The sequence below is a fragment of the Xiphophorus maculatus genome, chromosome 5 (assembly GCF_002775205.1).
Source record: "Xiphophorus maculatus strain JP 163 A chromosome 5, X_maculatus-5.0-male, whole genome shotgun sequence".
NCBI classification, from domain to species: Eukaryota; Metazoa; Chordata; class Actinopteri; order Cyprinodontiformes; family Poeciliidae; genus Xiphophorus; species Xiphophorus maculatus.
This window is the reverse complement of record NC_036447.1, coordinates 7,541,449-7,566,382: the sequence shown is the minus strand read 5'-3', so window position 1 is coordinate 7,566,382 and position 24,934 is coordinate 7,541,449. Positions and strand designations below refer to the sequence as shown.

The following is a 24,934-nucleotide window of genomic DNA, read 5'->3' as shown; positions in this document are numbered from 1 at the left end:
AAATAATTCTTCATTATTTCTCATAAATAAGGACAGATAATTATTTCTCATTAATAATTAATAATGAGAATAAGACATAGGAGATGCTGATATCATACGTCTTAGTTTTACTGTTTTACTGTTTCTTTACAGAAAAAAAAGAAGTGTAGAAATTTTTTTACAAAACAAAACGCAACAAAAACTAAAATATCACGTGACCATGTGCAGTATTTCAGTTTTTCTTTTTTAATAAATTTGCAAAAATGTCTACATTTCTAGTTCTTTCTGTCCTGATGGGATGCTGAGTGCAGATTCATGAGAAATAATCCAAACATTTTTTAATTTTAGCAAATCAGTAGCACAAGAAGCACACTGACAAACTGACTACACTTCAGACCTCAGCCTTTCTTAAAATCTATTTCTTAAATAGATTTTTTTTGTCAAATGTGCTTAATGGTTTTTCTTCTTGGTCAAAACTTTGCAAAATTTTACTTTATTATGATAAGGTCAGGAAGTTGTTCCCCGAGAATAGAAATAAACATAAAACAGACTCAATGCTGAGCAAAGCTTTATTCTGAAGGGAAAATAAAGGCATAAAAAATAAAGTCCAGTAAATACATCATTATTGTGAATATATTATGAATCAATAAAATAAAATCTGATAGTAACTCTGCAATTTCAAGAAATGAATACATTTAATAGTCTGGGTTATTTTATACCAACAGCTTTTTAAAACCAAACAAATGTGTACATTTTAATTTAAGTAATTATTTAAGTACAGTAATTACTAATACAATAATAATTAAGTAATTATTTAATTATTTACAATTAAGGACATCAAATGTTAGAAAAGTATACATATAAAGTACAGCAGAAACGTTTTTTTTTTAAATCATAGATTTCATTTATTTCTTTTTAATTCACATTTAATATTTCAGATTGTGAAACCAACTTTAATATCACACAAACACAGCCTGAGGAAATATAAAATGCAGTTTTCATCATCATTTCTTGGTCAGTGAAATCAGTTAATTTCTAATAGCTTGGGTTAGATTCAAATGAAGCTAGACTGGACATGGACCCAGCTGACTAACAAATACTTAGATATTATTTTAAAAATTAAACTCATGTTCCTGTAAAGCTAAAGTTCATGTAATGAATCATGGGAGCCCCACCTACTGTTTACCCCCTGCCTTTTTTTGCCAGGCTGTTGATTATCATCATAACACCACCCAGTAATATTTCCAGTATTATTACTACAGTTTACACATTTCATCCTACCATTCACTTCATCACAACGAAATATGCGTTGCAGACCAATTGTTCCCCCCAGGTTCTTCAGAGCATCCTGTAGATCCTCTGGAGGTATAATGGTATTTCTAGGCTTGAATACTTTAGAAAACACAAACACTATGTTAAACTCTACGTAGTCTGTTAAGAGTTTCAGAATATTACCCTTATTGTCTCTGTTTGTACATCTCTTAGCACATGGAGAAGCATAGACATAAATAAGCAACAGGTCTTGTCCTATATTGTGATTGTTGAGCCAAGTACGCAAGTTCTGAAGAGTACGATACTCTGCATGCACAGCTGTGCCTTTATTAAATGACCTCGTATTCTGACGGTACGCGTCCGCCCAAGTTCTAGCCTGGCTGCTTATAGTCCACTGATCACGTCCATCCGGACACTGAGCCACAACATCAGGCCATCTTAAAACTGTGGCTGCCAGTATATTTGTTCCATTGTAAACGTCACAACCTACGATGGTGTCCTTTACATTATTGGCATCATCAGTGACTTGGCTGATATCATACTGATTAGTTTCACTGTTGAACGGGATTCTCGCAACCACACTGAACATGGGGGTTTTCCTGTTAAAAGAAATAACAGAAAAAATTACTGAACACAGTTCAAAAACAGACAATCAAATGATATGGAAACCTGATTAGTGTGCAAAATATCAGACATAGGACAGAAAGATGTGAGGAATAAATTCACTACTTGACCAAGCTTGGTATTTGTATCTTACCTATAGTGTATTTTACAGTGTCGATCTGTACAAACACCCAGGGAGGCGTCTATTGGGGCGCATCATGAGCGGACTTGTGCGCCCAAGTAGGTCCAGAAGGCCTACATGCCCTTAATAATTCTAAGTTAAGGGCAATTGACTTAGAAATTTAGAAACAATAGATTTTCCTCATGAAAATTGTCCCAAATGCAGAAAACTGTGTGCAGTGTTTTGAAAAATGTGTGTTTTAAAACTGCAATTTCAGAGTAAAGCAGGAATTATGCTTGTGGCAGAATTGCTTCAGGGGCTTTGTGCATGTTGTGGTCGTTGTGACTCAAGTACCAGTATGTGTGTAAACAATCGGAAGTACTGTAATAAATTTCACTGTAAATGTAAAAAGAATAAATTAAAGATCAAAAAAATGTTATAAACAGTCCATGTAGATCGATGTTTGGTCCAGTCCAATGCCAAACCAGACAAATAAATTACAGTTTAACAGTTGATGTTTAAGTATCAATGGGAATTGATTATCTATTGAGTTTTATTATTTTTCATACACAGATTGCTTTAGTAATTAATCAGAATGAAAAGCAGAAACACATAAAAACTAAAAGTATTGACACTGATTCTATGCTACAGCCTACTATGCTTAATAACTTAATTAAGAATTAAAAATTATCATAAAAAGTAAGTTTTGTTATTTCTGTAATTTACTATTTGAAATTTAAACTACACATTAAATGTCCCCTCTTTTCTTGCAGCTCCAAAGTATTCGGTTGTTTGTATATTAAAAATCAAGCATGCTGTAACTTACATAGAATTATTGAACTCGTATGTTGGTCTGTAGCTGAGGAAGAACACAGACATGTTTTAGAAACATTTTTAATTGCACCCAGTGAAACATAAGAAATCTGTCTACATCCAGTTTCCCTACAGAAAACAAAGAAATTAAACTTACAGATTCAACACTTGTGAAACTAGATTTTTTAGCTGGGCCTCGTCCACTGCAGGCGGGAAACTGTTTGCAGCAAGCAGCGACACAGTCAGTGAAAGCATCAGTGAAAGCACCATGAAGGACAGGAGACCCATCTGAAAACAGTTCAGTTCATTTTCAGTTCAGTATTTTTTACTAGACAAAAGTGAACATTTATGTTTACCTTTGATTTAAATGTCTTATTTTAACATTTAAAGTTTAACATCACGCTCACTTAGTGGATTCACTGTACAGAGAGTTTAATGGGGGAAGAGGGCTGACAGTGTCTGAAGTTACCATTTTTCATCTCAAAACATTTGCAAAACTGCATTTCTCAAAAGCCAGTATCTTCCTAAAAATTCTTAGTTAATCTCTCAAAATTAAATATCTGTATCCATCAACATGTCAGTGTTTCAGAACAACAGGTCCTTGTTTCATTGTGTGATAAGACAATCAGACTGAAGAATCATGTTTCCAATGACAGTGTACTCTGGAGAGATGTTCTGTTACTAAAATTGTGATGACAAGTATTTAAAATTGTAATTACAGGAGATCAATGGCATGAGATGGGGCAAGATTCACATTTATGCTTTTTCACATTATTATTATGGGATTATTTGGGTGGACTTTAATGTCAGCTTAAAAATATTTCAGTTGGTGGAATAAAGAAAAGTTTTAAAAAGCAGAAAAATCAAGAAAGTAAGAACAACCTTATTTTTGAAACAACTTTCAAGGCATAAATCAAGAAACATTCATCTACAGCAATGCAAACAGGTTGCTAGTTTTTTTTTTGGTTTACATTTGTTGACGCCAAGAATGTTGCTACCAGTTTTTAAAGTCTATAGTTAGATGTGGCAGGTTTTTTTCCATAGCAGATAAAATTTTCATTTAAAATTAGTTTTTTGTATTTCTTATGTTAGCTGATTTTTGAAATGTGCTTCATCTGAAGATTTTAGTCTTGATAAAATAAATCCAAATCTGAAGAAAACGCTAAAGAGACAGAATCTTCATCACATTACAGGTATCTAAACAATTAAAAATACACAAAACAACTAACTGCACTGCTTCATCAGGTACAGCAATGATAAATGTTACGTATCAAGGAAGTAATGCTAAGGTATTTTTTCTACATACAAAAATACTGTATCCCCTACAGTCGTCCATGTTATGACATAAAAATGAAAATCTTAATTCTAAAATGAAATATCTTTAACAACTAGGCTTTTGGGGGGTGTAGTGCAAATTTAACATTAAAATAATTTGTTAATTTGGGCAATTTTAGATATTCGGATGTCCAGTGAATTGGCTTTTATAGTGAAGTAAGACTTAAATAACATCTTAACAGAAATGTTCGTAACAAAAATCTTTACCTTTTCGTGCTGTAAAGACGCTTCTGATGTTTTCTCTTTGTGTCAGGAGTAAAGGTGTTGATAAAGTGAACATAATCAGAGGAAACAACGCTTTAAGGAAACGTCAGATGTGAGTGCACCAGTTTTACGAGCAGTAAATCTATCAGAGCCAGCAGGAGGGTCTTTGCATTGTCAATCAATCTTGTGTACTTGCTCCTCAATGTGGTAATGATGGAGAGAAAAATCTACCATTCCAGTAAAACTGTTTATCTGCCATTATCAGTAGCTATGATAATAGCCTGAGCATTCGGGTAAAATGGAGGGTGTTAGTGGCACGTACACAAGGGCGGTTGACAGTGCTAAGACCCTCCTCCTGGTTCCGATTGGTTGTTTTAAACAGAGCAGTGTATTTCTATAGATGACATAAAGCCCATAGAAGAAGGCAGAGGAGCTCCTTTTTTTCCACAGATTATCTTTCTTATATCGTACTGTCACAACATTGTGATAGTTTTGACAAATATGTTGTTTTTTTAAGTAATTGAAGTTAAAAACTGCAGCTTTAATTATTTTTTTAACCATTTTCTGTTTTGGGTGAAACAATTGTTATTAAAAATATATTAGCAGTGTGTTTGTTGGGCAGGGAGGGATGTTTTCTCTCTTCCCCAGAGAGGAGCTGCCATGCGATAGGCATAACCAAACAGAGGTTCAGGAAGGCTGCCCTTGGTGTTTTCCAGCTTGATTATTTCAACATATCCTATGTATTTCAATGATCACTGTACTGATAATAAAGGCTGTTTCATTATCAGATGATGCTGAGTGTATATTCATGAGAAATAATATGCACTTTTTTGATTTTACCAAATGGCTGTGATGAAACAAAGAATGAAAAATGTAATGTGCTTTGCAGGGGTGCCGTATAAGATATCAGTAATCTAAAACTAATAGAAAAAAATTTAAGCAACCTACTTGCATACTGTATGCAGACTGTTTCATGTAAAATTCACGAGCAGTAAATATTGTGTTAGTATCAGTATTGAACCAAAGAAAGTAAGGCAGTTGCAACCCTTTAAAATTGTGACGCTTTTGATAGGTCAGATAGACTCAAGAAATTGTAACAGCCGCTGCACAGGTGGGTTGGGGGACACTTTTATTTTTTGTCATGGGGCCCAAGATTCCTTGCGGCGCCCCTGGTGCTTCGAATACTTTCCGTACCCACCGTAGATGTGTTAGAGCACCAACAGTGGAACGACAACCTGGCAAAAGTTTTAATACTTTTGGTGTAAAAGGGAACGAAAGTAAAAGGCAGAAAACTGATTTATGAATGCCTCCTGTAGCAATCAGTAGCACTACAGGAAGCATTTTTGTAAAGATAATAAAGATCTTCGCTTTTTTAAAAATAGATGTAGTTTTTTTTTTGTCAAATGTGTTTGATGTTTTTTTTCTTCTTGGTCAAAACTTTGCAAATTTTTACTTTGTTGTGATACAATGAGAAACTTGTTTCAAAAAGAACAAAAATAAATATAAAACAGTGTGAATGCTGAGCAAAGCTTTATTATGACAGAAGAAAAATTGAAGTCCATTAAGTACATCATTATTGTGAATATATTATGGATCAATAAAAATAAATTCTGATTATAACTCTGCAATCAAATCTCACAAAAATTTACATACAAAGCACTGTAGAAAAGTTTTTTTTCTCAGAAAATTCTTTTTTTTCTTTTTAATGCACATTTAATATTTCAGATCATAAATTAAACTTTAATATCACACAAAAACGACCTGAGGAAATATAAAATGCAGTTTTTATCAAAATTTCTTGGTCAGTGAAATCAGTTAATTTCTAATAGCTTGGGTTAGATTCAAATGAAGCTAGACTGGACATGGACCCAGCTGACTAACAAATACTTAGATATTATTTTAAAAATAAACCTCATGTTCCTGCAAAGCTAAAGTTCATGTAATGAATCATGGGAGCCCCATCTACTGTTTACCCTCTGCCTTTTTAGGCTGGCGGTTGATTATCATCATAACACCACCCAGCAACATTTTCATTATCTTTACAGTTTACACATTTTATCCTACCATTCACTCTATCACAACGAAATATGCGGTCCAGACCGATTGTTCCCCCCAGGTTCTTCAGAGCATCCTGTAGAACGTCTGGAGACATAATGACATTTCTAGGCTGGTGCACTTTAGAAAACACAAACACTATGTTAAACTCTACATAGCCTGTCAAGGGACTCAGAATATTATAGGGACTGTCTCTGTTTGTACATGTTGCAGTACATGGAGAACCAAAGGCGTAAAAAAGCAACAGGTCTTGTCCCATATTTTGATTGTTGAGCCAAGTATCCAAGTTCTGCAGAATACGATACTCTGCATGCTCAGCTCTGCCTTCATTAAATGACCTCGTATTCTGACAGTACGCGTCCGCCCAAGTTGTAGCCTGGCTTCTTATAGGCCACTGAACACGTCCATCCGGACACTGATCCACAACATCAGGCCATCTTAAAACTGTGGCTGCCAGTATATTTGTTCCAGTGTAAACCTCACAACCTACAATGGTGTCCTTTACATTATTGGCATCATCAGTGACTTGGTTGATATCATACTGATTAGTTTCACTGTTGAACGGGATTCTCGCAACCACACTGAACATGGGGGTTTTCCTGTCAAAAGAAATAACAGAAAAATGTACTGAACACAAAAACAGACAGTCGATTTAGATGGAAATCTGATTAGTGTGTAAAACATCAGATGTAACAATGTCAGGAATAAATTCACAACTTTACCAACCCTATTTTTTTTTGTGTATTTTACTAAAACACACAAACATTACTGTACTAATTATTTAACCAGAACAAAAACCTAAAACACATGAAAACAAAAATATTGACTTTTACTCTGCAGCTTATTATTTTTAATAACTCAATAAACAAAAAGCAAAAAATGTTATAAACTAATTAAAGACCTGTCAAAAGTAACTTAGGTTTTTTATTATTTGAAATTAAAATGACAGATTAAATGTCACTTCTTTTTTTGTAAGTTCCAAACTGTTCTGTTGTTTAGATGAACTCAAAAATCATGAATGTTGTAACTTGCGCACCTTTGACCTTCAACCTCATAGATTGGTCTGTAGCTGAGGAAGAACACAGACATATTTTAGAAACATGATTAATTATACCCAGTTAAATACTGGAATCAATTGACAGCCAGTTTTACTACAAAAATAAAGAAGTTCAACTTACCGATTCAAGATTTGTGAAACTGCATATTGTAGTCGGCCCATGTTTACAGGTGGGAAATTGTTTGCATCAAGCAGCAACACAGTCAGTGAAAGCACCATCAAGAACAGGCAACCCATCTGAAAACAGTTCAGTGTTTTTACTAGACAAAAGTGAACATTTATCTGAAATAAATGTATTTGCTTCATGTACGCTTAGAATATCTATGGCTGATGTTAAATCTTATTTTGCATCCACTTACAGGACTCTCCAAACATTTGGGTGTGGTATTTTTCCAAGCTTGTGGGATCTAATTTATGCTAAATACTGACTCTGTCTGAAGTTAACAGTTTCTGCGTAACAGTATTTTACTTAAGATATTAAATCACTCACTGAAAAACATATCAAATACTAGGTCTCATAACTTTTGTTTTATTTGGAGATATATTTATTTGAAAATGTCAGAGTTTGAATAACTACCTAAAGTGTGAAAAAAGTTAAAAAAGACAACGCAAAGTTTTAAGGTTTTCAATCCATTTGAAATCATCTGTTTTTCACAGTTTCAATCACATATTAACACAATCTCAGCTCAGGTATGGCTATTTAAGTTCTGTAATATGTAACGACTGTATATATCACCAGAGGTGGGCAGAGTACCCAAAAATTGTACTCAAGTAAGAGTAGCGCTACTTTCACATATTTTTAATCAACAAAAAGTAAAAAGTAGCCGTCCAAGAAATTACTCAAATAAGGGTACAAAAGTATTTGGTAAAAGTCTACTCAAGTATCGAGTAACTAATCAAAACATCAATTATTAAATATTTTAAAATTACATCATCAGACATACCAAAATATGAAGTTAAGTGGAAATTTGGTATTTCAAGGACAGTAATTCATATAAGTAACAAGACCTGCTCATGTTTGGAGGACCAAATGGAAAAACTTACCTTTGTTGTCTCAGGTGTTGATCTGTTAGAAGACAAAAACACATAAAACACTTATTACTAATTTTACCTGTCATGAATGTTGAGAAGAAAGTAGAGATTCTAATAGTCAAAGTAAGTCTCTTATTTCTTTTTAAATACTTTTAGATATTTCATTTTGCAACAAAACAGGACCGAAGTCCAGCTTAGTCTGAAACCAAGCAGTGGTGATCTGTTAAAAATCTTCAAAAACAAATTTCTACCTGATGGTTCTGTCGGCTCTTTCCTTCCCTCTGTGTTTCCACTAAAGAAGCTGAAACTACAACTGCATTTATATAAGAAGGATGTTTTACCCTGAAGAGACATGTGACCTTGGAGTTGTACTGAACCCAGACATGAAGTAGTGGAGACACCTGCTGTTCAATACAGCTAGAGGGCAGCTTTGAAATCCTTAATCAGGTGTGTATTTGTCTTTACATCTGCAAAGTTTTTTGTTTCTGTTATTATACAGCCCTGGAGAGTCTAATAATAAAATGTAACACAAAAAAATAAATGGTCAAGTTTGAGGGATGAGTTCCTGCAGTCCCTGCACAACATATTTATGTCTAAAAACAATCAAACATGAAAAATAAGTTATCCAAGTTGGGTTTATTTTATTTACGAATTTGTCTCACCATCTTTCCATTGCTTACTTTCAGCCAGAAACATTTTACTTTCTATAGCTTTTGCATTGATTTTAACAAACCACCCAGTAGTTTAAAATTATACAATTGTTCAGATATCTCTTGAATAAAATGCAGTAAAATACATTTGTAACAGATGGAAACGTACATTTCCTTAAGTCTTTCCTAATGTCATTACTGCTGTTGATGCAGGAGCTCAGAGGCTGAGCTAAATGAGCAAAGATGGCGGCAGAAACACCTGGGAAATTCTTCTGCTGCTTCCTGTAATGACTGGAAGACAATAAACTGATTTGTTTTGAGGTTCAGTCAAGTTAGAGAGATGCATCGTCTTTTCCTAGAGTTATGTAGTAACTAGTTGCATTTGAGTAACTTTTTTTTTAAAAAATAGAACAAAAATACGCGTAGGGTATTTTTACTAAGCTGTACTTTTTATTTTTACTTGAGTAATTTCATTTTGAAGTATGGCTACTCTTGAGTACAATTTCTGGATTCTGTACCCACCGAATGAAAAGCAAACATGTTTCTGTTCAGTTTTTATTGAGCAAAAATGGCGACAGATGCTAACCGCAACGGCTGTTTGTAACCTAGCAACCAAAATCAACAGAAGGCCAGATATGACAAAAGAAAAAACAATGTCCTGTTAAATATTCTTCAAAATAAAAGACTTCCGCTCTCCAAAATAAATCATGCTTAGCACTTAAATTTCACTTCACCCTTTTGTAGTTATGTACAATAATGTTAAAATCAGGTTAAATATGTTAACCACATATAAGTGTAAGTCACAACAGAATGGAAAGTTCTTTCACTTAATTATTCACAGCTTGTTAAATGACAGGCATTGATAAATGGCTGAATAAACCTAAGGACACGGGTCCAAAGTGCTTTAAAGCGACGGGGTAGGTTGAATTTAGACGCAGTGTTAGGCATTAAAAAAACCCATATAAAATTAAATCCACCAAAGATCATTAAAAAAAACATATAAAATTAAATCCACCAAAAGCTTTATGAATCTTTATGGGAACCATAAAGATTCCCATAAATAGATGTTTCCCCTTTCAGATTTAACTGTAATTATGCAGAACATATCTTGACTTTGGCTCTTATGCACTTCCTTCAGGAAATGATTCTTTTATAAACTTTGCCACACCTGGTTGATTGTAAATCAGGAATTCAGAAACATGCTATTCTGTTAGCGATAAAGTCGGTGCTGTGTTTCTGAGTGTGTGACCAGTTTTCACCTCTTTTGAAACTAATCATGCAAGAACAGATGACTTTCTCAACCTTAATTCTGAAAAGTCCTTTGAGAACCCAAGATGTTGAGAAATACCAAAACCAGTTTTGGACCCTCATTCTAACTTATAGATGGAAATTAAGATACAGAGATTAAAAAAGATGGTTTGTTCATCTCTTTCTGCACTTCTGCTTCTAAAACATTCTGAGGAAATTAGTAGGAGGCTGTAATAGTGCTTCTATACATGGTGATGAAATGCAAATTTGTGCTTGACTGCAAGTCATGCATGAATGAAACGCGGATCCGTCGACCCTTTAGTGGCCCTGAACAAAGATAAGATACTAAACAGGTACAGTGGGAACGGAAAGTATTCAGACCTATTTAAGTTTTTCACTCTTTGTTTCATTGCAGCCATTTGCTAAAATCAAAAAAGTTAATATTATTTCTCGTGAATAATGAGAAATAATTCTTCATTATTTCTCATAAATAAGGACAAATAATTATTTCTCATTAATAATTAATAATGAGAATAAGACATAGGATATGCTGATATCATACGTCTTAGTTTTACTGTTGAATGGGATTCTCACAACCAGACTACAGAAAAAAAAGAAATATAGAAATTTTTTTACAAATGTATCTTTTAAAAACCCCTAAAATATCATGTGACCATGTGCGGTATTTCAAGTCAGTTCAGAGTCCAGAAACAACAACAAAAAACGACCCACAGGGTGGGCGGAGGCACAGGAAGGGCCAAGAGTCCACAAACAACAAAAAACTACCCACAGGGTAGGCGGAGGCAAAGGAGGCGGGAACCACGGAGGTGGTCCGGAGGTGGTCCGGCGGTCACCCGGGGGGCCGCCCACAGACAGCGACGACGTGCACCCAGAGTCGGGGTCTCGGGAGGAACGCAGAGGGTCGGGGTCTCAGGAGGAACGCAGAGGGTCGGGGTCTCAGGAGGAACGCAGAGGGTCGGGATCTCGGGAGGAACACTGAGGGTCTCGGTCTCGGGAGGAACGCTGAGAGTCGGAAGTGGTCCGGAGCGGACCCTTGGAGCTGGCAGTGGAGGAAGTCCGGAGCGAAGCCTCGGAGCCGGCAGCGGGGGGGTGCCGGAGCGAAGCCTCGGGGTCTGGGCTGGCGGAGAGACTGTGCAGCTTGGGAGACAGAGGATTACCCTTCAGCACGGCGATTGCCGTCAGGCGCTCCCCCTCTGCCTCCTGCTGCAACCCCCCAGACCCAGGTGCGGAAGTCGCGGGATCCAGGAGTCCAGCATAATCACCAACCGTGTGGCTATGTTCAGGCGGTGACGGGCGGAGTATGGCCTTGCCACCTCCTCGACATAGTCCTTTACGGTTCTTCTCAATATCCCTGGGTCCATGATGAGAGAGAGAGAGAGAGAGAAAAAAAGGCGCGCCTCACCGTACTTTCTGTTCGGGTCCTTCTGTCATGAAACGGTGGTGTTGAGGGGTGGTGAGGCAGACGCTGTAGACCCAGGATAGGTAAAGATGGTAATTTTAATACTGAAAAATGTTCAAAAACAGTCCACAAAGATTCTGGTGGCACAGCTCAGCGGAAACCAGGGCTCACACTGGTAGCAACAGAAAGATAGCGTGGCAAATGAACGGGCAGACAGAAATCACACAACACGCGACGAGGACCAGACAGAGACGCAGACACACAGGTGGCATTAAATACACGGGAGGGTAATCACAGAAACGAGACACACCTGGGAACAATCAAGGGGAGAACAGGACAACGAAGAGACTCAGAGACACTGAAAACTCGAAATTAACACACAGAAAACACAGAACACGACACTAACCCTTTTTTTTAAGGACAATTTTGTTTAGAAAGACTCCAAAATTCATTTTATATTTTTTGTTTTGTTTACTTATTTTGGATATTTAAAATGTCTTCCAGTTCCTGTATTAAATGTTCATTAGAATTTAAAGGTTGCTGATCTTTGGGAATGTGTTCTTGTGTTTTTGCCATTACCATCATATTACTTAAAAATGGTCTCAAAACAACAATATTATTGTTTATCGCAATAACGTCTGGAACAATTTATCGTCCAGGAAAATTTGTTATTGTGACAGGCCTGATATTTGGTCCAATCCCAAACTAGGCGGGTACATCACAGTTAAACAAGAACCAATTTTTAAGAATGTGGATTTCATCAATAGAAATGGATGATCTGTGCAATAAGTTTTATTATTTTTCCACACAAACATTACTGTACTAATTATTTAACCAGAACAAAAACCTGAAACACATGAAAACAAAAATATTGACTCTACTTCTACTCTGCAACTTCTTATTTTTAATAACTCAATAAACAAAAAGCAAAAAACGTTATAAACTAATTAAAGACCTGTCAAAAGTAACTTGGGTTATTTAAACAGATCTAGAGGGCCACATAAAAAGCTATGGTGGGCCAGATTTGGCCCATAGGCCTTGAGTTTGACACATGTGAGTTAAAGTATGATGGACAGAAAGAGACATTAAAATGCTAAAGCAAACTTTAATCAAAAGTAGCAAAAATATCAAGGTTCCACATAAATAGTTGGAATTCTGTTATATAGAAAAGCAAAACACGACAGCATCCTTTCAAATAAATCATGTCAATACAGATAAATGAATTATGTTTATTTGGCCAGACAAAGCCAATGGTTTCATCAGATTAAATGAAGTAAAAACACTTTTGCAAAGTACCTGATTTTTTAAACAAATGTTAAATGTTTTTGTTGCTCAAAATTTGGCAAAGCAGATTGTTATGCACTGTTAGCTATCTACCCCCTTCTCTTGCTTCTACGCCTCCCACCTCTACGTCTACGTGATTTTCTCATCTTGCCTCCTTTCCCACGTCTACGTGATTTTCTCATCTTGCCTCCTTTTCCACGTCTACGTGATTTTCTCATCTTGCCTCCTTTCCCACGTCTACGTGATTTTCTCATCTTCCCTCCTTTTCCACGTCTACGTGATTTTCTCATCTTGCCTCCTTTTCCACGTCTACGTGATTTTCTCATCTTGCCTCCTTTCCCACGTCTACGTGATTTTCTCATCTTGCCTCCTTTTCCACGTCTACGTGATTTTCTCATCTTGCCTCCTTTCCCACGTCTACGTGATTTTCTCATCTTGCCTCGTTTCCCACGTCCACGTGATTTTCTCATCTTCCCTCCTTTTCCACGTCTACGTGATTTTCTCATCTTCCCTCCTTTTCCACGTCTACGTGATTTTCTCATCTTGCCTCTTTTCCCACGTCTACGTGATTTTCTCATCTTGCTTCCTTCTCCACGTCTACGTGATTTTCTCATCTTGCCTCCTTTTCCACGTTTACCTCCTTCTTTCACCTCTCCACCTCTCTTCCCCTTTTGCCTCGTTTTGCCCTTTCTTGGTTCCTGTCCACCCATGACATCAATCATCCCTCCACCCTCATAGTCTTGGTCAGTGCCAGCGATTGTGCCTATGTCAGACTCGTTATTTAAACCTGAAATTGTGCCTTCATCACTTCCTGTAGGCGGCTCTGTGGCACCTACTGCTGTCTCTTCGTTGGCACCTGATTGCATTGTATCTGCAACGCAGGATGGTGCAACATTATCGCCTGCTTTGCAGTTTGTGCACTGAAAAGAATCGCTTTGCTCATAACAACGGAATATGTTTTCAAGCCCAAACTTTGAAACCTCTTGCTCTTTGAACATTGCAGCCCTCGCAAGCGTGTCAGCATCAGCAACATCAGCTACTTTAGAAAACACAAAAGCATAACTCTTCCAGTTCTGAACAATGTTACTGATCTTGTTGTCAATGCCATTTGCATCAGGGTAGCCTTCAGAGTAGACGATGAGGACGTTGCCATCACTGCTTTTTATGAGGGGCTGTATTTTCTCTAGAACATGGGCCAGTGCTCCAGACTGGGCAGCTGCAACAACCCTCGTGCCTTGGTACCCTTGACCCGTTGAAATAGCTTGTTTCACTGCATCTGCAGGGTCATCCTTAAGAACTTCTGCAAGACTGCTTATGTCTTGGTTCACAGGGAGGTTGACAACCAGACTGTAGCTGTCACCCAATTCATACCTATCAAAAAGACACACATAAATGATCAATATTCCAGTTCATATCAGCTGATAATTTGACAAGATAAAAAAACCTTGAGTCAGTCTGACAATTGCATTTTATTGCAGCAAATACCTGCAAACTACAAGTTATCATTATATTAAAATGAATTTGCTTATATTGCTTTTAAATTGTTTATTATCATTACAATAACTACCATTGATGAGTTTTTTTTGTCATTTCTACATAGCAAAGCTATAATGTATGACAAGGATCATTGTACAGTTCCAGAAGTCAAAAATTTGTTTGAAAAACTGAAATTTTTTAGAAATTTTTGAGTTTCAAAACTATTTTTTTGTAATATTCTCCCTTTTTTTTTTTTTTTTTACAGAAAATTTCAGAGTTTGATCTCAACAATTTTTAATTTTGGGCAGAAATTTAATGACCCTGATAAACTGATGCACATAACACAGTTATTTCAAAATACTTACTTTTAGCATGAAAAAGATTAATAAAAGTATCAAAAATATTTATCAAACAAAATCAAGTGTTTTAAAAAGCACTTTGTATTTTTTAAAACATAATTATATCAACAATGGTATAGCAAGGACTAAATTAAGTGGTTGTTTATTGTAAGAAATGAGCTAAATAAAAAAAAATAATAATAAAGCTGATCCTTCCCAGATTCCTGTGTTAATCAAATCTCTGCCCAAACTTGCTAAAAAAATAAAAAATTATAAGTCCATGAAAGTTCTGAAATACCACGTGACGCCACCAGGTGGCGGAAACGTCAATTAAAGTAACATCTTAAAATCTTAATGAGGTGTATCATCCAGAGCGGGGGTCTACATTTCCAGTGCCTCTGTCCTACAACTTTGGATGCATCCCTGCTTCAACATCTCAATCACAAGGCTTAATTACCTCCTTAGCATGTCAGCAGGTTTTTGTAAGCAACTCATTTGATTCAGGTGCAGTACAGTGGCATCAGAGCAGTGGCATTTGGCCAGAGTGTGACTAAAGCCACGATTCTCCAAAACACTGTAGGTGATTTAATTACTATCTTCTTTGAAGTTAAATGGAGTGTGGACAAAGCAAGACAGATAATAAACCATTAAAAATGATTGTTGTGATTTTAAGTGCAGAACGTATCCAACTCAGCATAATGTTCTGTCACCTTCTGGCCTTTTATGGCTAAATTGTTGCTCTTACACAAAATCTGTACAAAAGAACTGCAACTCTTTTGCCTGAATCATAAAGTACGTTATGTCAGAACTTATTCAGCATATGTGTTTCTGTCTATCTTTTAGCACATTAACTCTGTTTTGGAAAAGCCAGAAAAAACTAAAAGGGAGTGTAAAAAATTTGTTTGTGAAATTGAGCAAGTTATTTTGGATTTTGACATTTCCTTTTCTAATGCAATATTTCAAAATGCAAGTTAAAAAAAAGTTGATAGAAACGCAATCACTGACCCTTTTTCTATATTAGTTTTATTATTTTTGTTTTTCAATTGAGAGAGTCACTCTATATAATTTTAACTTTCCCTAAAATAATAATTTATGATGCTTTTCAGTGCACTCTGTAGCCTTTTTTGCAGCGATCTTGCAAAATCCAAGCATCTAAGTTGGCTCTGCATCGCTACTGCTCTGGTTTTTTAATTCAACAAATTGAATTACAAATAACCTGTAAATAAGTTGATGCAATCCCATATTCTTGAGGATAAAAGACACAAGAAACAATGAAAACTGATTTAAAACTTACTCATTTTTGAGATTTTGTATAATGTCGGTTAGCCAGGCCTCGTCTACAGCGGCTAGACTGCATTGAGGAGACAGGAAGACGGCCAGAACCAGAACCACCCAGCACAGGACAGCCATCTGAATGGATCAAATCCAACATTAAGAAAATAATAAAATCATGTAACCAAGTTCATGACAAGTGATGCAATGATTATACTTTGATATGTAAATACAAGTATCATTTTACCGTTAGTTTTAAATAGGTTTCTTTGTCTCATCAGTTTTAGAGGTTAACCTTTAAAAATCTTGACCAGGGATGTCTTGTCCCTGATCAAATAAATTTGAAAATATAAATAAATTGATAGTTTTACCTTCCTGCTGAGTTCCAGAGGAATCTGCCAGCTCCAAGTCTGATGACATGAAATAAAAATACAAGGTTTTATAGTTCAAAATTTTAAAAAAATATTGTATTACTCCTGTTAAACCACATTTAGCTGTAGTAGAGATTATTTATTTAATGGCAAATTGAGTTATTGGTTAAAAATGTATGACATTTTAAACTACTTTTTTGCAATTGAAAGTTTCTAATTTTTTCACAAATAATGAGTATGCAACTCAAACATAATCCAAGCTGTTGTGCATTTTTAGTCAAGAAATTGTTACATTGTTATAATAATAAAACAGTTATTTTTTTTTATTGTTACCTCTCGTTTAGATGCACAAGGAGTCGTCCACTTTTTCTGGGTGCTATTGCCAGTTCTTCTATAGTGATGCTCGGACAGGAAGCGTTTTTTATTATATGTATGAACAGGAAATGAACACCTCATTGAACAACGCCTGCAAATTTGGCCAAACCTATCACACTTGAATCGGCTAAAGCATTGATAGAGGCATTTACTAGAATTGTGCTAAAATAATGGATTGCTCAAAAATATCTTACTTGTGTTTAGCAAGAAAAAAAAGTTTTTATCATACTCCTTCTCAGGGTCTTGGTATATTTGGTGTAATAAGAATATATGCACGATGAATAATCCTCTTTCAATTATTTGTATTTTGTACCACTTAACTCAGGGAAGAGGAACTTAAAAAGGTGTAAAAGTATTTCACTTAAAGCAATACATTTGCAAATCATTCAATAAAGGCGTCCTTGCACCAAAGTGTTAATGGTCATAAGTTTGCATATATTATTACCCGACATTTTCACAGATCTGCTATGTGTTTGAAGTTTTAAAGCATGGAATATATCAATAGGATTATTATACTTCAGTGGTCTTTCTAGTCAGCAGATCTCAATCCATCAGATCAGCTTTGACATGATATTGTCCATATCAACATATTGTTGATCACAACCTTCAGTATTACTGCACATCGCTTGTTTTACTAATATCAGTCAGAATGCATGTGATGCAGCAAAATATGTCCTAAAATGCAACAACGGCTGCATTAAACTTCTGCATTTGTGCATGTTGGTTGTTTAGAAAAGCAGTTTAATCTCCATGCTGATTAAAAATTACTCAATTAACTCTAAATGTGTGTTGTAGAATCAACAGATTTAACATAAAATCACCCTCATACTAGATGTCAAAAAACATTCTTATATGAATGCTGCTTTAAATGATTAGCTTTACAACTACATTAAAAATATACAAGATAATTTTTTGAAGGATTACAATATGTGAAGGGCAAGGCTGGAGAAAGAAATTGATTTTGTGCAACACTTAGTTTGACCCGGCTTGCAATACTGCTGTGGTGGTTCCAAAAAACGGCTCAGAATCTCAACTTGAACATTTATTTTCATTGCGGGTCATTGTGTCATTCAAGTTATGCATGACGTCAGGATGTAAAGAATATCCCTTGAAAACAACTGTGAATAATATCGTTCACAACTTCCAGAAAACAGAAGCGGAGATATCACAATCAACTTACTTCAAGAGATTCAAATTAAGGCAACACCCGAATACTTAATGAAGTGCGTGTAGTGCAGTTTGTTAAGTACAAGTACAACACGTGCAAGAAAGGCTAATGTCCCTGTTTATATGTTAAATGTAGCAGAAGTGGTGTAATGCAGTATTTCCCAACCCTGGTCCTCAAGGCACACTGCCCTGCATGAGAATTGTTGGAGCACACTGTTCTGATACCTTTCTTGAAAGTTTGGACCATCACCACTGAAAATGTTGTCCTGGTCCCACATGCAACACTGCAAGGGCAGGTCAACACCAACAACCCCACAATGTCCAGAGCCTTCAGCATGTCTTTTACCAACTAGGTGCCGGTAATTTGTTTTGATTCCCTCAGTGACTTCTGTCATCTCATTGGCTTCAGCCCCAACAAAAAACCAAACCTATTTTTCTTTCTAAGTTACAGAATTTCCTTGTTTGTCAAACAAAAGTTTTTCTAAATTCCTCATATTCCTACATTCTTGCCTCCTTGACCACAGAAGCTGCAGGTCGTCTGACCATACCTGCCAGCTGTTTCAGGAATCCCCAGCGAAGCCCTGAAGACTTCCTTCTTTAGCTTGATAACTTCCACTACTCGTTGTTTTCACAAACAAGACCCAGGTCTGCCCATAGCCTCCCTGCCAGTTGATGAAACTCACTAACAGGTGGTGTTCAGTTGATAGCTCGGTCCTTAGATGAACTAATACCACAAGTCTGATGATTACAAAATCGACCAGTAGACCAATGACAGGATACAAAATACACGTTTGAACCACCTTGTGCTCGAACACACGTCTGCTATGGGCATCCCATGCCAGCAAAGCTCAGATTCAATTTGGGGAAGCTGTTCCTCCTTATCACAACCTTCCTGGTAGATTCATTTTTCTCCAGACAAACATTACTGCCCCCAGAAGCACAACTTACGTGTCTTTCTTGCTAGATACATGGTATCTAGCAAGATAGCACCCAAAACCTTTGACTCAAAAACCTTTTTGCAATGCCCAGAATTAGCATGCATTGGTCCCTGCTATTGCCACCAACCTCATACTGCACCTGACTTCTTCCCACAGGAATTTGATCTATAGTACATTAGTCCCTGGTACTTTTTATGGCTGTGACTAGCTAAAACCCAGGTGACAAGACAACACCAATGCTATTCATTCTAAAGCAATAGAATTACAAAATAGTTGCTTTTCTTATTGCAGTGAACAGTTTCTGTTAGGTTTTACACACATTTTAAAACTGTTTACATGTACAAAAGCAAGGCTAAGTAGTTTTCTGTACAAAACCACAAACAACACATTTTTAAGTTTATTTTTTTACTTTTAATGCAGGCAAACAATGTGTTACAATGTTCAATTGTAACACAATGTTCAATTGCTTTTTAAAAAATAGGCATATATGGCAACATTATTTTATTGAAAATAACTTTTTTACTTGAATGTATTAGATTTTAAAAATTAAGAATGGTCAATACTTTGTTGGTTTCAAAGCTGCTTTATTGTATCCTCAAAACCCATGACAGCTTTTTGTTCTTATTTTCTGGTTTTAGATATTTGGCCTGTTTTTACCCTACCATATTTCATATGACCTTTTCCTTTTACCCTATGACATTTTTCCACATCTTCCTCTTTTTCCTCCTGACCTGCCACCTTTTGCACGTCTTCCTCCTCTTTCCCTCTTGCCTCCTTTGGCACGTCTTCTTCCTTTTCCCACATTGCCACCTTAAATACTACTTCCTCCTCCCACCTTCTTACGCATTTTACATGTTCTTACTGTTCCCACATTGCCTCCTGAATGTCTTCCTCCTCCTCCCTTCACCTCCCCACCTTTCCTACGCCTTCCTCCTCTCTTCACCTCCCCACCTTTCCTACGTCTTCCTCCTCCCTTCACCTTGCCACCTTTCCTACGTCTTCCTCCTCCCTTCACCTTGCCACCTTTCCTACGTCTTCCGCCTCCCTTCACCTTGCCACCTTTCCTACGTCTTCCTCCTCCCTTCACCTTGCCACCTTTCCTACGTCTTCCTCCTCCCTTCACCTTGCCACCTTTCCTACGTCTTCCTCCTCCCTGCACCTTGCCACCTTTCCTACGTCTTCCTCCTCCCTTCACCTTGCCACCTTTCCTACGTCTTCCTCCTCCCTTCACCTTGCCACCTTTCCTACGTCTTCCTCCTCCCTGCACCTCGCCACCTTTCCTACGTCTTCCTCCTCTCCTCTTTCTTCCACCTCCTCTAGCTTCTTTAAATCTGCGTTTTTCCAACTCTGTGACGTCATTTGATGGTGGTGTGTTTACAAGACAAGAAGGAGCAACATTTTCAACAGAGCCGCAGCTTGTGCACTGGAAAGAACCACCAGGTTCATAACAACGAAATATATTTTCTAGCCCAAATTTGGAAAGTTCCTGCTGCTTAAAGAGCTCAGCCCTGGCAGGTATCCCAGCATCAGCAACATCAACTACTTTGGAAAATACAAAGGCGTAACGTCCCCAACTATGAATGATTTTGTTAATGTTGGCAGCAATGCCATTCTCATTTATATTTTGGTATTTTTCAGAATAGATTATGATGGTGTTGCCCTGGTTTCCTGTTTGGCTGACTTTTATTTTCTCTAACACATGGGGTATTGCAACTGACTGTGTTGATACTGTCATTCTTTTGCCTTGATACACGTCACTCTTTGAAACTGCTATTTTCACTGCATCTGGTGGGTCTTCCTGCAGAACTTCCATCAGATGGCTTGGATCTTGGTTCTGTGGTATATTTACAGCCCAACTGGAAGTGTCACCCAACTGATACCTGTCACAAGAAAACATTTCACAGCTGTCAGTATTAGTTTTAGTGTAAAACATTGGAATAAGATAGAAGGTTTTTACAAAAGACCTGTCCTTGAACAGGTTAGGATAGGTCTATGGGCCAAACAAAACATGTTCATGAAATTTATTGCACAAAATCATTGTTGGATAATGAGATTTTAGCCTGATCAGTTCTGCCTATTTTCAGCTCCTTTCAGAATGAGTTGGTTTAGGGCCTCTTGTCACTTTAAATCCAAATAAGCTGCTGCTCAAGGTTTACACTTGCATGTGAAAATGGTTGCAAACACATGCACAATAATATGACTGCACATCTTTGTAAAGCAGAAGCAGAGCCTCCTGCACAACCAACAACAAAAATGCAGCAAATGGTTTCTGAACAGTAGTTAACAACAAGACATTTGTCTTTTATATAACATACTAATACTAATATAGCACACAGTATTTCTCCTTTGGCATCTAGGTCCACTGGTTTTTCATACTGGTATTTGTGGATTATAAACCAAAAACCGGAGGTAATGGCAGAGAAAAGGTTGTTTTTACTTCGGGTTATAAAACGGTTTAAAATGAGCCTTCAGTTGTTCTGCAGAGGCTTCACTTTAGCAAAACTGTAGAATCCAAGTGAAGCATCAGGCTGAGTCTTTGATATTAAAACTACAGTCTTAATAATGAAAGAAATGTTAAAAAAATTATGGATCATATCTGCTTACTCTGAACCCTGTAGAGCACAAGTCAGTTGTCACTATAGAGAGTTATTTTAACAAAGGATGCAAGTGTTTCCTAAAGTATTATGTGTAAGGGGCCATTGGTAAAAAGTCATTGGTGAGCTGGGGAATGTGCCCCTTTTTGGAGTTTGTACAAAACAAAAAGAGCCATATTACAAACAAGTCTTTAAAGATAATCAATCAATCAATCAATCAAATTTTATTTGTATAGCACATTTCAGCAGCAAGGCATTTCAAAGTGCTTTACATCATAACAAAATGCATCAAATTCATTTGTCCCTTTCTACGTCTGGATCTCAAGCTTTTTCTCACAGCTTGAGTATTTTCTAAAGTGGATCATGAGGATGAGGAGTGGATGTTCTGTATCTGGTTCTACAAATTTCATTAATGTGTTTCATTTGACACATTTTCATATCAGTTCAAGGCCATGGTTTTCTATGCTTCACTTTCTGTACTTCTGCAGCTTATAGGTAAAACAAAGCAACTCAATTACTCACTTATTCTTGATGGTTTGCACAATATCTGTAAGCCATTTCTGGTCTACAGCAGCCGAGGTGTTTTCAACAGACAGGAAGAAGACCACAGTCACCCAGAACAGGCCTTTCATCTGAGCAAAGAAAAAATAACAAAGTAAATGATCTGAATTCACATAACAAGCTAACCACTGTAGCAAAAGAAATGTTTTAAATTTATATTTTAGTATTGCATTGTAAGAAACTGACAATTAATTTGAGATTGTAGATGCTTATTTTACAGATAGGCTTTTTGTTTTATTACATAATAAAGAAATATTTTAAAAATTATTACACCTTCCTTTCTGCAGCCAGCTGAATTCGCTGGTCCAGCTGCCCTAAAAGATTAAAACAAATAAGATTTACCCTCTGTTTTGTTTATTTTTAACAGTAACCAGTTTTAATTTAAAGAGTGAAAAGAAGTGTTTTTATTAAATGTTCTACCTTTATCAGATGCAGTTCAGAGGTTTTCTGCTCCACTTGTCCACTTGTTGATGAGCGTGGCACATTGAAGAGCTTTATTTTATAGGAACCTGTGAGTCACAGCAAACCCATGCTGGAGCTTGTATCGGTATGTGACGAAATGTTATTTTTCACTACCTTCCTGTCATGTAGATAAGAAAGCAAACAGGAGTTAATGTGAAAATGATTCAGAACATTTGAGTATTCGAAGTTTGTGAAAATTTAATTCATTTAAAATATTATATAAGTTGGCTTATTGGTGGAAGATTGAAAAAGATAGATCTAGGAAACAGATTGTGTGAAGCTACATCTTAATACACACTTTTGTCTATTTCTATATTTTTGTTTGAATGTGGAAATAAATGCAACAACAAAAAGGTTTTGGTGGTTGACACCAAACCACCTAATTCAGCTTTTTAGAAACACTGTTCTTTGGACAGCTGAGTCTAAAATCATTTATTTGCATTCCAGATCAGAGAACATGGCATGAATCAAACGCAGGAAAAAAGCAAAAACGTTTCATACCAACTGTGAAGCACAGCGCTGGAAATGTCATGATGTGGGGAAGTTTTTCTGCAGCCAGACCTGAACTACTCGCCATAATAAAATCCACCATTAATTAAATTGGGCATCAGGACAGCGGAGTGTTAGGGCTAAGCTAAGAAAAAAATAAAATAAAATAATATCACAAGGATAAAGTAGTAACATTAGGACAATTATGTTGTACGATAATACGGTTAAAATAATAAAAAAATAAAGTCAATATTATGAGAATAGTCATAACATTAAAACTATTCTTGTAATATTGTGACTTTATTCTTTTATTCTTGTAATATTGTGACTTTAGTCTCATACAACTTAATTCTAATGTTTCAACTTTATTCTTGTGATTTTATAACTCTATTCTTGTCATTTTGCTTTTTAATTTTTCAGTATGGCCTTAACTCTCCATCATCTGAAGGAGCTTAAGGAAAATATGAGACCTTTTTCCATAGAAATAATTATTAAGCTAAAGCAGAATTGGACACTGCAACATAACAATGACCCAAACATGGACGACTTACAAAAGCTTTACAAACATGAAACTTCTCAAACATTTAACTGCTGGACGACTGATGTAAGAAACTGGTGAATGACTGAGATAACTGTCTAGCGGAAGATATTTTGATCAGTTACTGTGCATAATGTCCTAAATTCATTTTTATTTGTTGATGCCTGCAATGAGTAAAACAAATTTGCTGTTTAAAAGCATTTAAATCTTTTTCTATTGCAGAGATAAAACAACGGGAAATTATTTTGTGAACATTTCTTTTGAAAGAACTGAATTATTAAAAGTTTTTCACTTCTATATGTAAATGTACATTTACACCAATTATTTGCAGAGTGGTTTGACCACAAAAAACTGATATAAGATAAGATAAGATAAATCTTTATTGTCATTGTCACAAGGACAACGAAATTCAAAGGGTGCCATCAGTCGGTGCACATGCCCAAAAACAAAAAAATAATAATAATTTGATTGCATTTAGTTTTGTTATCATCAGTCAAATAAAAACTAAAAACTTGTTTTGGAGTGTATACTTCTTTAGCAGAAACATATTTTAATTTAAAGTTTCTAATATATATTTCAACATCAGAGTAGGTTTTATGTTGACAGTTGGATGATATGTAGAAAATTCATGCATGACTTTTAATTAAGTTGCTGCTTTTGCAACATGTTCATTTCCTCTTTTGTCTCTGCATGGAGAACGGCATGTTGCTGCAGTTTCCCTCTATATGAATTGTGAAATGCTTCGTCATGAGGTAATGACCTTCAAGAAAGCTGTGGTACAAAACACATTTTCGCAAAGATCTTTTATCTGCATTCATCATGTTTGTTTTTGAATGATTACCAAAGAAGTTGAGGTAAACTAAGCAAGATTTGATGATAGATTGAAAGTAAAAACTGAATTGAAATTAAACTGAATAATTTTCTGAAGAGGATGATTGAACATTTTAAAACTCTGAAGGTTATTTACCAGAGTTGTTGCTTTGCACCTGCAAAGAATAGACAAACAGAATCAGTTCCTACAGCTGTCAGTTGATAAGTATGTTCCTTACTCTCTGTTGTGTATATATTTTTGCTCCTCTTCTGTCTTTCGGTTTTAAAAAGACATTTATTGAACTTTATGACCCCTTAACCTTCACCCACAAAACATTTAAATGAAAGCAGTGGTGGGTAAAGTAAACATTTTACTCAAGTAAAAGTAAAAAGTAGCCGTCCAAGAAATTACTCAATTAAGAGAAAACAGTATTTAGTAAAATGTCTACTCACGTACTGAGTAAATGATC

The 24,934-nt window shown here is 36.1% G+C and overlaps 2 protein-coding genes and 2 long non-coding RNA genes across 4 annotated transcripts; all 4 read right to left on the bottom strand.

Annotated features, from left to right (window-relative positions):
• Positions 1–1,411: 1,411 nt before the first annotated feature.
• LOC111608604 lies at positions 1,412–2,834 on the bottom strand. Its single transcript, XR_002752759.1, has 2 exons — positions 2,802–2,834; positions 1,412–1,850 (listed from the first exon to the last, which is right to left on the bottom strand). It is a non-coding gene; the product is annotated as an uncharacterized LOC111608604 (long non-coding RNA).
• A 3,006-nt stretch (positions 2,835–5,840) lies between these two features.
• Positions 5,841–8,772, bottom strand: LOC111608599. Its single transcript, XM_023333556.1, has 5 exons — positions 8,723–8,772; positions 8,484–8,505; positions 7,561–7,676; positions 7,419–7,451; positions 5,841–6,981 (listed from the first exon to the last, which is right to left on the bottom strand). Exons 3-5 carry the CDS (start codon positions 7,674–7,676, stop codon positions 6,312–6,314), a joined length of 819 nt encoding a protein of 272 aa, XP_023189324.1. The 5' UTR covers positions 8,484–8,505; positions 8,723–8,772; the 3' UTR covers positions 5,841–6,311.
• A 4,102-nt stretch (positions 8,773–12,874) lies between these two features.
• Positions 12,875–17,314, bottom strand: LOC111608595. The gene is made up of 4 exons (XM_023333549.1): positions 16,864–17,314; positions 16,531–16,569; positions 16,182–16,297; positions 12,875–14,444 (listed from the first exon to the last, which is right to left on the bottom strand). Exons 1-4 carry the CDS (start codon positions 16,984–16,986, stop codon positions 13,163–13,165), a joined length of 1,560 nt encoding a protein of 519 aa, XP_023189317.1. The 5' UTR covers positions 16,987–17,314; the 3' UTR covers positions 12,875–13,162.
• Positions 17,315–20,276: 2,962 nt separating this feature from the next.
• LOC111608602 lies at positions 20,277–22,672 on the bottom strand. Its single transcript, XR_002752757.1, has 4 exons — positions 22,586–22,672; positions 22,439–22,479; positions 22,127–22,236; positions 20,277–20,890 (listed from the first exon to the last, which is right to left on the bottom strand). It is a non-coding gene; the product is annotated as an uncharacterized LOC111608602 (long non-coding RNA).
• Positions 22,673–24,934: the final 2,262 nt, after the last annotated feature.